Source organism: Carassius gibelio, chromosome B9 (genome assembly GCF_023724105.1).
Source record: "Carassius gibelio isolate Cgi1373 ecotype wild population from Czech Republic chromosome B9, carGib1.2-hapl.c, whole genome shotgun sequence".
NCBI lineage: Eukaryota > Metazoa > Chordata > Actinopteri > Cypriniformes > Cyprinidae > Carassius > Carassius gibelio.
Window position 1 is genome coordinate 24,119,817 of NC_068404.1, and position 12,973 is coordinate 24,132,789.

General features: G+C 37.7%; 1 protein-coding gene across 1 annotated transcript in view; it reads right to left on the bottom strand.

Annotated features, from left to right (window-relative positions):
- Window positions 1-1,135: 1,135 nt before the first annotated feature.
- The window catches only part of LOC127965439 (SEC14 domain and spectrin repeat-containing protein 1-like), a 28,076-nt gene continuing 16,238 nt past the window's right edge, over window positions 1,136-12,973 (bottom strand). The window contains exons 10-19 of the mRNA XM_052566254.1: window positions 12,630-12,853; window positions 9,167-9,289; window positions 6,890-7,084; window positions 5,901-6,015; window positions 5,309-5,468; window positions 5,127-5,208; window positions 4,915-5,037; window positions 4,382-4,573; window positions 3,744-3,862; window positions 1,136-2,331 (exon numbers count right to left, since the gene is read on the bottom strand). Coding sequence (XP_052422214.1) covers window positions 2,175-2,331; window positions 3,744-3,862; window positions 4,382-4,573; window positions 4,915-5,037; window positions 5,127-5,208; window positions 5,309-5,468; window positions 5,901-6,015; window positions 6,890-7,084; window positions 9,167-9,289; window positions 12,630-12,853 — 1,490 coding nt within the window. The 3' untranslated portion in view covers window positions 1,136-2,174. The remainder of the gene's footprint in view (window positions 2,332-3,743; window positions 3,863-4,381; window positions 4,574-4,914; window positions 5,038-5,126; window positions 5,209-5,308; window positions 5,469-5,900; window positions 6,016-6,889; window positions 7,085-9,166; window positions 9,290-12,629; window positions 12,854-12,973) is intronic.

A 12,973-nucleotide genomic window follows, 5' to 3' on the forward strand; every position in this document is an offset into this window, starting at 1 on the left:
CCTCCAAAAACCAGTACAGAGGCAGCTGCTGCTAAGACAGCTGAAAAATCAAAAGACTTTAGAGAGCACCAATGGGCAAAGAAGGACTAAGTAAGAAGGGCCCTGTGGCCCCAGGCCACACCCATGCCATCTGTCAAGGGCCCTGATAAACTCAGAAGTTTATTATTAGACAGAGCACTGATTCTCAGGCCAGTCATCACACATACTCTGTGACTAAGCTTTCTGGAAACAAGACAATCATGTATGTTAAAACTGACACCCTTTACATCTTTAAAAAAATCAGAAAAGATGAATATCGATTTGTCACAGGATTTTTTTTTTGCTGTGATGATGCCTAAAGCTTGGGTAACATAATAACATCACTTAATAAAATGATTAACATTAATATAATTAGCTACAACAATACCAAATAAATAAATGAGAGAATTATCTCCATGCAAAATTTAATTACTTAAACATTTTGTGACCTAAAAGTGTATTGGATCGGTTAAGAGAGATTAAATCAATGTCCAATTATGTCAGTGATTCTCAGTACAAACTAAGTGAGCCTATAAAATAATGAGCAAGCACGAGTTTGAGGCGAACAGCTGAAGTCTGGAGTAAAACTTTAAAGCAGTATGAAATATTCAGTATAAAAATATCTTAACCTTGTCAGAAATGATACACAGCTGACAAAGATGTTCTTGTGAAATGCTGCACAGGTTACAGAGATCGTAAACGAACAGCAGTGCCGCAGGCAACTAATGACCTGCTCGACTTATGCACTCACAGCCTGGCATCTTTGGAAGTTATAAGAAACCATTTATATAAAAATTTCATGCAATATGCATGACATTTTTTAGAAATATTTTTACTGCAGAAACCAGCCAACAGCCCCCCGAAAGAATTTGGTTTCCATAAAGAGATAATATAAAGAAATGTTTCTTGACATTCTTGCATTAAATCAGAAATATAAGCATCTATCAGAATTTTTATATTTCACTGTTTTTTCTGTATCTTTGGTCAAATAGCATGAGACTGCTTTTAAAACATTTTAAACTCTTACTGACCCAAAACTTTTGAACACTGGGGTAGTAAATTAGTATGCATAACAACTGTTATAATCAGCCAGAAATGCATTGACAAAAATAGAAAATGAATGCAATATTGCCCATGTTTATTTAGGGTGCTAGAATACTCATGTACAGTAATGGACAATATGGGCAGATTTATGCAAAGCACACATACAGTAACAAAGTCCTGTAAACTGTAACAACCTGCCAGCTTTATGACATTGAAAAAGAGACAGCCTTTCCTCTCCAATCTTAGTTTCTTCATTTATTCTATACAACTGATATTTTCATAAAATACTCTATAGCCTTTTAAAAATGGCAAAAGCATTATACAATTTAAAAGGTACGCAAGGTACAAAAAAAGAAGGAAATTAAATATGAATTTAATATTTTACGACAAGCATCCATATGCAAGCAGCGTACGCATTAGACTGACAATTTATGAGATGAAACATAGCTCCGTTTCACATTTTACTGTCAAAACAAAGCTCTAAACAATTCGACATTGGACCTTAAAGCTTTGCTTTGTTTGTACCTTCATTACTGAACTACAACAGCTTCAGTTTCTGATGTGTTGTCATGTCCCGCTTCTACATTAATCACCATCTTCAGCAAAGGCCTTGCGGATGGATATTTATCCTGGCACAAGAGAGAAGGTTTGGTAATTCTCAACAGAAAGCAACCGAAGGAAAGAAATAGAAAATACAATGCTTACGGTCAGGAAAGGCCTACAAATCTAGAGCACTAGATACAAATGGGATAAAGATGCTGCTTTATGTACATTCTATAGGTTTAGTAGCACCATTACAAGCTCAAGGCGCCTCGCTGGGAGGAGAAAGAGTTGACAGGTAAGGTAAAGCTTTGTAGGGAGGCCAGAGTTCAAAGTAGCGTGGTCGATTTAGTACTCAGCTGTCCACACAGGTAATGCAACGCAAGCCCGTGGAGTCTTTAAATCGCTCTGTAAATTAAGATGGCTTGGTGAAGTGGAGTACAACAGAGACTGTGGGTGATCTGGGCCACATTTGGACCAGGCCGACAGAGCAGCGAAATGCTTGTGAGGATCAAGCGCTGTGCTGCCATCTGCAACGCTTCCTGCAAGAGGGTATGAGGGGTATCGGCTTCTTAACTCTCCCTGGGCCCCGCCTCCAGAGCCTCCTCATCCAGCCGCTGATCCGCCTCTTCCTGTAAGAATCTCTTTTCCTCCACCAGTTTCATCCGTTCACGGATGCTTTCGGCCGAGGAGGCCATGTCGCCCGGGCTGCCGAAGAACTGCTCGCTCCTGCAACCAGGGCGAATGGGGATGGAAGGAAAGGATGAGAAAAACAAAACATTTCCATCTTAGATTGTAGAATAACAGCCTAAGATGATAAAGCAATCCAATAAAGGATGTACATATTCAAAGTTTATGCTTGGATAGGTTACATTAGTTTGAGGCAAATAGAAATGTGTTTACATATGAATTATTACACAAGGAAATTCAGTATTTTAAAATTAATGAATTAGAACAGATAGTAAAAGAAAAACAGCCAACATGCATCATATCTCCAATTCTATTGAACATTTTAAATAAATGTATGATTATGTCAGAAATGATGACTACTACTACGACATCTACACACAGGATTTTGCATGTAGATAAAGAAAAATAAATAAGTACATAAATATAAGTGAATGAAAATGAATAAGCATATATAAATAAATGAAGGAAAAGAAGCTAACGTTTATGTAATTGGCAGACACTTAATTCAAAGTGAAATGGAATTAAAGCTATACATTTCTGTCAATTCATAACCATTATTAATTGCAATAATAATAATAATAATAATAATAATAATAATAATAATGTTGATTTTTCAACATATTAATAAATAAAGCCTCTACATGCTGATCCATGTAGAAATAAAGATTAACATGTCGGCGGTGCTAGCTGTATCGTGCAGACAAATAGCGCTGTTGCGCTTTTTGCATCCCAAGTTGGAGTCCCAGCTCGCTGACCTTGCCTAATCCCACCCCCTCTCTCCCACTTTGCTTCCAGTCTACCGACTGTCCTATCAAAATAAAGCTAACAAATGGCAAAAAAAAAAAAAAAGATGAACATGCAAGGATATGCATACTTACAATGGACTAGGGGTGGGCGATATAGCCTCAAAATTATATCACGATATTTAAAAAATATTTGCGATAACGATATTTATGATGATATAGGAAAAAAAATAAAATAATGGCATCTATTTAATTGCTTTAAACTGTTTTGAATGTTGAAATTGGCAAGGCTTAAAACGTGTGCAATTGATTAGCTTTTGTAAAAACGTGCAGGTCGGTTGAAGTCTCGGTCTCCCTCCCCTCTCCATGCCACTTTAATAAAGATTTGGTCCTGGTCTATTTTTGAAGGTAAGAGTTTGCTCTCAAATATGCTCTAGAATCAGCTTCAAGTTGAACACACCTATTGGCTTTGTGGTGTTGTTGTGCGCGTATATCCACCATATGTCAGTGTCACTATATCATTGATAATGTGTTATGACACTTTTTTTTTTATCATGTAACAATGTATACCGTTTATTTATACGGTTAATTGATTATCGTGGACGGTATGATATGGCACACCCCTAACTTAGACTAATGGTAGTTAAGAGAAAATGGAGAGTAACAGAGCTTTAAAAGTGCACTGTACTTTGGCCTTTCGGTTCTTACCCATCCGGGAAAATGACTGGCACAGTGAGCCTGTCCAGCAGACCTTTCCCCACAGTCTCCACCTCTTCATATGCCACATCCACCATCAGCTCGGCTGATTCAGGGCTTTCTCTCAGAATCTGAAGGCAGGGAGAAAGCCAGTTACTGTCTGATATTACAGCTGGGAAGTTTGTAGACAGTAAATGTGATCACATCACTGAAACACACTAGTTTTGCAAAATGCAAATTCATAGCCTTTTGAACTCAATATGAAATTGAGAAATACACAAATATGCAAATGTTCTCCACCATAAAAAACATTAGTGCTGCCAACAGGAAGACCATAGTTATTTATGGAGTCATAATAAATAGAATTAAACTAACAATGGCTCTTTATGATAAATTAACTCAAACAATACATTTTAAAAGGAACAATTCACACAAATAAATATTTATACATCCTCATGGTGGGGCAAACCCATTTGCCGTTATATTTTCCGTAATAATGCTGTTCACCCAAAATTTCACCCATGGTGTTCCATTGAAGAGGGAAATTCATACAGGTTTGGAACAACAAGAGTGTGAGTAAATGGTGACAGTTTTCCTTAAACTACTCCTTTAGTTTTGGTATGACATTAGTTCTGCAGAACTGTACCAACCTTCTCTGCAGCTGTGTGGAAAGCACTGGCCATCTCCAGCCGGTGCTGCCTCTCGTCAGACGTGACCGTGAACTGTTTCCACACACGGTTGAGTCTGGGCAGCGTGTCCCCGGAGGAGCGGGTGGTACAACGCAGAGACTGACACAGCACCACTGTGGCCTGCAGCAGCTGACGGCCGTAATCATAGGTGCTCTGAAAGCACAAAAGGAAGGTGTTACTGAACCGATAACAGAACATGGGCTGGATACTCCAACAATTAACAATACTCTTAAAAGAAGAAGAAGAAAAAATAATCGCTCATACACAGAGGAAAAATAAGATTTCTAATAAGACTTAAATATTTATTAAAGTGTAATTAATTTTTTTTTAATAATAATATATACATATATAAATCCATGAAAATGTATGAGGATTAAATTAGATCACAACTACTTTAATACTTAATTTTTAAATTAAATTTATTGGGGTTTGATTTTGTCTAGCTGCTCATTCAATTTGCTGATAAGTGTGCCAGCTGAGGACATTCAAAATACCTGTGCAACATCCACAAACTTCTTGTGTTTCTCCAGCAGCACTTTGGTTTCCTGGGAATCATCTCCCAGTCGAATGTGGGTCTTCAACAAAGCATCGAGCAACTCTCCTAACCACTCCACTGCCTGCGAAACAAATTAAAAGGCCTTTACAGCCCCTCAGAAACTACAGACCCACTTCTAAGAGTCTCTCCGTCTGAATTTCAAGCTCTGACCTGGGAAGCATCTTCCTCACACTTGAAGAGCTGTACCATCTGCAGCATCTTGAGTCTCCTGACATCAACCATGTCCTCACACCTATAAAACACAAGCGAACACATCGGGCCATCATCGCTTTTGTTTGGTACACCAGAAGTGCCATGTCCATGATTAAAAATGATGAAAAGAGAAGAGGAACCTCTGTTTACGGAGCTGCATGTCATCCATGACACTGTGAATGTGGTCGATATTCTCCTTGTTCTCAATGCTTACATCCTTGCCATAGGAAAAGGATGTCTGGGTAGACATCTGGTCAAGCAGTACTTGGCCTTTTTCTCTCAAGCTTTGCAAGGCACCCTCTGGAAGACAGAAAGAGAGGAAACTTTTAAGATTCTAATGCCAGTCACCCTGAAAAAGTTGCATTAACAAGGCTTGTATTTTATAAATAATTTAAAATGTATATGTTGTTTAAAGCACTAAGTATAAAATGGAGAAGCAGATTACACTTTGTTTTAATTAATGTTTTACTTCAGTTTAAGAATTATTATTATTTTTGTAATTAGCTGCTTTAAATACAAGTGTCTGCTACTTTAAAAAAGCATGTTTCATGATCAAACACCAATAAATGACGAGACAACCAGACACAATTTATTTTATTTAGATGTCTAGGGTGGTTCTTGAAAATCAGTCATCCGGATATATGATGCATAAGCACCAAAAGTTCTGGTTTATCAAACTTTTATTACATAAACCAGGATCAGAGGTACGAGTAGGACAACAGCATTTCCTACCCACGCTCTTGAGTTTCTCCTCCAGATGTTTGAGAGTTTGCTGGATTGCAGCTCCATCTGCAGGGGCGACGTCCGCACACAGCATGCCTAACAGCCCGTCTAACTGCTGGGACATCTGTGACAAACACATCAGAAAGCTGCTTTCTATAGATATATATATTCACATAGAGTTGAAACACTCAATAAACAATAAAATAATTAACTAAGTAATACATAGGCTCACAATGAATGTGTACATAGATTTTCTGTGCTTGCCGGTGAGGAAATCTGTGGCTTTAAATGTGCGCAAATGGCATTTAATGTCGACTTCAAGACATTTTATTTCTGTACTTTGACAAACACCCAAGGGGAACAGGATATTCAACAAAAGAAAAACAGAAAGTAGGGCGAGACTTGATTTTTTTTCCTTCTGGAATTTAGATAGGATTACAAAAAGCGGGTGTTAAATACCACAATGGAGTCAGATGAATAAAGGGGAAAGGATGAATATCTAAGAGGGATTCATATTATTAAATGAAAAGAACATTTATTTCAGAGGCTGAGCAAGTTGCTGCATTTCAATCAGATTTCATTCAGAATAACAGGCCCAGATGAACGGAGCACAAAAAGACAAGGGCCTGTATTACAAAAACATCTGAAGGCTAAAAGTAGCTCATAACTCCCCAATTTAGGTGAAAATCTTGAAACGAATGGCTGTGTCAGTGCTAAATTTAGGACGCTTAAATTTTTGCTCTAGAACCCAGAACTGTGTGTTTAAAAAGTAAAAATCATCAAATGTTACTTAATGTCAACTTTCAACAGATCTGATAGTATTACACCGTACTGACAGCGGAAGCATCAAAGTAGCCAGACAGAACATTTACATGTATCTACATGCACAATGTGTTTGTGTTCGGTGGAATTCTGCAGAGCTTTAATTTAGAATGCAATTCTGTGAGTGCAGATTCCATGAAGATCTAGTGATATTATCTGATCGTATTGAATCTCACATCTTGTGCGGTCATGTGGAACTCATGGGCAGACTGCAGGACGTTCTGTCTGAACTCTAATTGGCTGGCCTGCCGGTAGCAGACGTCACTGAGCTGCTGCTGCAGACCCTTGAGCTCCATCAGATCCTCTTCATCTCCTGCGCTCAGCAGGGCTGCGATCTGCTGGTTCAGCTCCACATAAACGGCAAACCACTCCTGCAGCAAACAGCATGACGTGAGCGGTTAAAACACAGTTAAACAAACCACCAGCACTCATAAAGATCTCCAGACAATAAACAGTACACCAACACCACAGGTCAAATGGATACAACAGCTCCTATGAAACATAAATATAAATACAACACCACAAAATCTCTAAAATGTAGAACATTTGCAGATTATGGACTGATGACAAGGCCTTTAAATTAACTGTATCAAACAAACTAATCAAATTTTTATTTATAATTAACACATTAATTCCCCCGTACATTTTTATAGAAAAACTAGGCTAACAATGTTAACTGGTGGTGAATGCTTAGGCAAAGATAACTACTACCGGTAATATTGCTTGATACCATTCTAAGGTTTGGGGTCAGAAAGGAATAAAGAATAAAATTGCATTTTATATATTTTATGTATTTATATAATACTGAGCAGCTGCTTTATATCACATGTTCTTTTGAAAATGATTAGCTCTAGATTATTATAGACTATTGTGTCCAAAATCCCTGTTCACAGAATGTTGAAATAACACCACTGCTAAACCATCTTCCAAGAAAGCTCACCACTATGGCATCACTGTGCATGATGACTAACACTAAATCACTTTTTACAAAACCTATGGATTGAATGTCTATAATCGGCTCAGTACCTGACTCAACATGGCAAAGAGGGCACTGTCCAACAAACCATAAATCTACAGAGTCACACACTCCAAAACATCACCTTCCTGTAACAAAACATCAATAGCAACAACTCTACGTCAAAGAGATGCCTGTAAATAAAAGAGGCTGTTTGTGATCTCAGTGAGCCACAAACCACACTGAAGAAATACACAGGCAGTAACAACTTCAGACAAGCCAAACGTACACCACAAACCACTCCTGAGACAGATGGCCAAACAGCTGTCCTCCAGGAAAACTGTGCAAATCTGTTGGTGAAAACCGCATCTTTAAAGCAAATCAAATGCATTTACAAAGACTGTAAACATAAAGCTCTGATTGATGACTTTATGTACTTAAATCTCCCAGATCAGCCTGAATCCAAGATTTAAAAGTGAACCTAAAAAAAAATACATGTTTATTTCCTCAAACAAAGTGTGCATAATCACAGCAGCATGTGATTGCAAGTAAATTACATCAATAACGCCGCCTACTGGCAGGACTTCAACTGTAGAATATAGCATTTTAGTGTCATCCGACTTAACTTAAGTTGATTTGACGGATCATTTTTCTTTCAGAAGCTCTAACTGTTTGAGTTCTATGGTCTACAACAGTGGTTCACAACTTTTAAGGCCAAATACCACAGTGACCACCAGTATTCAATGTACACCATTTACAATTCACTGGTTAAAAGACTACAAGTACCAGTGGACATAGCTGTTTAGTTCAGTTGTGCCACACATGCCCTGAAAAGTGAACCCAAACCTTTTTTGATCGCCATCTGGTGTCTGCCTGTAGTATAGGTCATAAACCCCTCCCTCTCTATGTAAATGAATGGGATGTAAGCCAAAAAAAAGTACACTTCAAATAAGCTTTTCCTAAAGATGGTTTCTTTCATTTTAGGTCGTTTTTAATCACACTGATGCATGTTCAATTGATTTTTTTTATTTATATATATATATATATATATATATATATATATATATATATACACACACACACACACAAGTTTGCTTTTATATTTATAAAAACCAGTGATATGGATTGAAGTATTGCGAAAGAAACTTACATTTTGCAAATGAAAATTAAAGTATTGAGAAAAAACAAATGTTTATTGCGAGTTCACACTTGACTGAAACACAAAATAAAACCTTGCAAACAAATTAGCAGCTATGGCCACAAAAAATCTGTCGCAAAATCACTGCTTTTGCTTGTTTATCCTTTATTTTGGTGGTAAAAAAAAAAAAAAAAAAAAAAAAAAAGTGTTTTTTTTGGATCTTTATTGCCATGGTCATGCAAAACATTCATTGTATGGAACAGACCTATGTAAAAACTCTTCAAAAAGTCCCCATTTGCACTTCACAGAGCCTATACATACCTAAAAAAAACATGCACTAGAGATTGTGGTCGTACTTACACTGTGTTGACTCTCGATCTCCTCATGTTTCTGCTGCAAGGCCTGAGAAGCACGAATGGAGTCTCCAATCCCCCACTGTGTGCAGAGCTGCTCTGTGCCAGGACCCTCCAGCCAATTCACAACCTGCTCACACACCAAACAAACACAGACAAAGAAACCTTTAATTAGTGAATCACTACCACATTTGACCCCGAGCCACTGAGCAGACTCTAACCGGAAAGAAATCAGGAAGAACACAGAGCAAATCTAATTATCTAAATGACAGGATCAGGTCGATGAGAGCCCATATGAGAGATTTACTAAATCAGATATTTACTCGTTTACAAAAAGACAAATGTGGGTTGCATGTCTGGAGGGCTGCACGATCTTTCAGCTGTCAGATTTTGAAAGAACATGAGTATTTTAGAGAACAAAAGGGATTTCAGAGCTGCAGCAAAACGGAAGATTGTCAGTGATAATGACTTGTATTTCACTCTTGTTTCCACACAAATACTGTGTCTTCAAATGTCAATTAACTTTATGGTGTTTTGCTCTTCTTCAAAATTCATCTATTTGTGTTGCATAGAAAGAAAAGCATGCAGGTTTGGAACGACATGATGAAAAAAAAAATTACAAACTGTTCACTTAGGAGTGAACTAACAATTTAATTAACTTGCTTGATATGCAAGTTCAGTCTCAATTCTCAAGCTGAGAGGTAAAAGAAATGGGAATAACAACTGAAATGGAAGACAAATTAATTAAACTTTTATTGTTTAATGAACTAGGGGAGCAAATGAAAAGTCTGGAACAGCAGCAAGAGAGCCTGCTTTGTGAAGAAAGTCATTAATTTGTCTAACGCTGAGGTGACTGAACTTTTTAAGAACCGCTGCTTACCTCGCCTTCCTGTCTGTAATTGCTTCAGGCACTGTGGCTTACAAATGACCCCTCCCCCTTCCCTGCGCAATTTTTCACAGAAGTAAGTAGGCCAAACTATTTTCAGACACATAAGATGTGCACCTTCCAATATACTGATCACCATGGAAACAGACATTTTGGTTTCATCCAAAAAAAGTGGCTCTGAGAGACTTTCATACGATACACAACCTCTGATTTCACCATCACCTTAACCTAAACTTAACATAACCTAAACACTACACTTGGTGACTACAGATATTACAATAACCAACTAAAAAATACTGGTTGCAGAATTTCTATACAAAAATGTATAGAAATAACCATCAGAGGTTTTCCAAGGTGATTTTAAAGGGGTGGTTGATTGTGATTTAACTTTTTTTTAACTTAAACTTTCCCCTTTTTAAAACTTTAAACTTTTTTAACTTTAACTAATTAGGGTGTAATGTTGCTTTTTGATCATAAAAAAATATCTGCAAAGTTATGGCGTTGAAAGCTCAATGAAAACGGAGATATTGTCTTTTAAAATCATGGCAGTGTAATTCCTATAGTTACGGCTCATAGAGACTGCAACAAGTTACTTCCTGGGTTAGTAGGAAGGTAAGGTAACTGTTTTCTATATAAACATTTTAAAATGTAATTTATGCCAGTGATGGCAAAGCTGAATTTTCATTCAGAAATCAGTATAATATGTTAACTTGGTGCTGAAAACAGCTCCTTAATATTTTTTTGTGGAAATCACAGGGCTTAATTTGTGCCGGAACAAACCGGATCTGGAACCTCCGAAATCCGGTCCGGCACCTCATTTTGGTGGATCCCCCTCCTCCAGGGGCAGCGTTTCAGTATGGCAGACAGATGTGTGCCATGAATAATAATATTATAATTTGTTATTATTATTTTAAATCACAGGGTTTTAGAAATATTTAACCAATGATAAGTATTTAAAAGAGCTTGTAAAATTTGGTAACGCCATTGGATCCTTAAGCTCTAAGCGAAACCTCGTCACTTCATGCGCCTCCACTCAGATTGAGCGCCGCGCACAGCCTGGAGGAGACAGATCTATGCTTATCCACAAAGCAAGGGTAAACAAATAACTTTGAATAGTAAAGCATTTCTCAACATACTCAAACACTGTGTCTGTAAAGGCTATTATTTTTGAGTGTTTGAAGACTGGAGAAGTAGTTTTTTTTTGCCATCTAGCCAATATACTTTTGTACGTTTAAAATATCCTGTGCATAAGTGCTTGACCGTTTATATCATGAGATTTCGGCCAAGTGTATTAAACAGCAAAAAAAATAAATGTTATATCCTAACCTGTAAAAGGTGATAATGGCATATAATGTGCTGCACTTGCCTCAGGTGCGGACAAAACACAGATCTCCTCATTCGCCAGCCAAAGACCTTGTTAACTCCAGTTCAGCTTGTTTTTCATATAGACTGATGTTAATTGCAAGTGTCTGATACAAAACCAACACTGACGACGCAGTGTTGTTTAATGTTGTTTGATCTTTTTCCCCCTGTATTTTATTTTAGTGTGCCATGAAACCGTTTTATTTGTCAACACCCATCAGACATCATATTGTTTGTATTTGGTTGCTTAAACTCAACAAACTACGGAAAATAACTCTTATATAATACTCGCGAGTCAACTTTATACGCACAAGCTTTGAATGCGACTGTTAGGGCACATAAAACAACCTTTGAAGCGCATGAGTACCAAATGGCTTAAAATTCTTAAAAAAGGTGTGCAAATTATTATAAATTTTTGTGACAATGCAACAATGACACGACTAGTCAAGTGACAGTTCTGTCAGCTGTCGTGAAATGTGAGTGAGTCTTGTATCGCAGCGTGCAGGTCACTGATGCACTGATGAGAAGCGCGCTCTGAGAGAGGTCATGGATTCAAATTACTGTTTTAATCTTAGACTTTGCGTGGATTTATTTTATTATTCAAACCTACAAGCTATGTCGAATAAATTAATTTCCCTCATTCTAAACTTGAAAGCTGCGAGATGTGTTAAAACCATGCGACACATAGTGATTCTCGATAGTAATCGGATTCTCAGTGGGAATTTTGTGGGAGTGCATTTTGTAAGCCTTCCAAGAAGACAGCACAGCACCGTTTGTGTAAGAATTATGTGACAAATCTTTTCTGCGGAAAGACTAAAGATTGAATGGTGCAAAGAACCACCAAAAATGGCTCTATTTGTGGACCAAGACTGCTGATTCACCAAAGTACTAAAACCCAGCCACAGTCTGAAATGATGCTGTGGAGAAAGATGTCTTTTTTTTTAAACCTCACTGAAATTTAGACATACAAATAAAGCAAAATGGTGTACAGATGAAATTGAAACTCACACTACACCACATCATGTGGTGTTCATAAAAGGCAAAGATATCTCTTTGTACAACACAGTTTTGCTTTTTGGCTCAAACAAAGAAAACTGGAATGTCTGAAAACTGAAAAGCACCAAAGGCAACCTAAAGACAGTTCTTCTACAACACAACCTGGCTATCTGAAAGTGATTTTTATTTGTTTACAATTCTTATTTTCCACCCCCCAGGGTTTTACCTGCATGACCTTGGTTTGGATTTCCTCTAGCTGGGAGCGTTTGCTGCGCTGTCGGCAAACTTCCTGATACTTTGTGTACTGTTCCCTCAGAGAGTCCAGGAGCTTCATCACCTGGGGCTGAGCCAGCAGCTCATCATCCATGGGTGACCAGGCTGTGCCACCTCCTCCTCCACCCTCAGAGCCATTGAAACGCCTCTGCTGCAGCTCCGACAGCAACTCATGTCCTGCAAGAGAGGAAGAAAAACAACATTTAGGACAGAAATCAAGGTTTAAGCCATTTGAAAACTGATTGAAGTAAACAGTCATTAAATGTTTCATAAGCAAAGTGTCAAACAGAAAGAAGA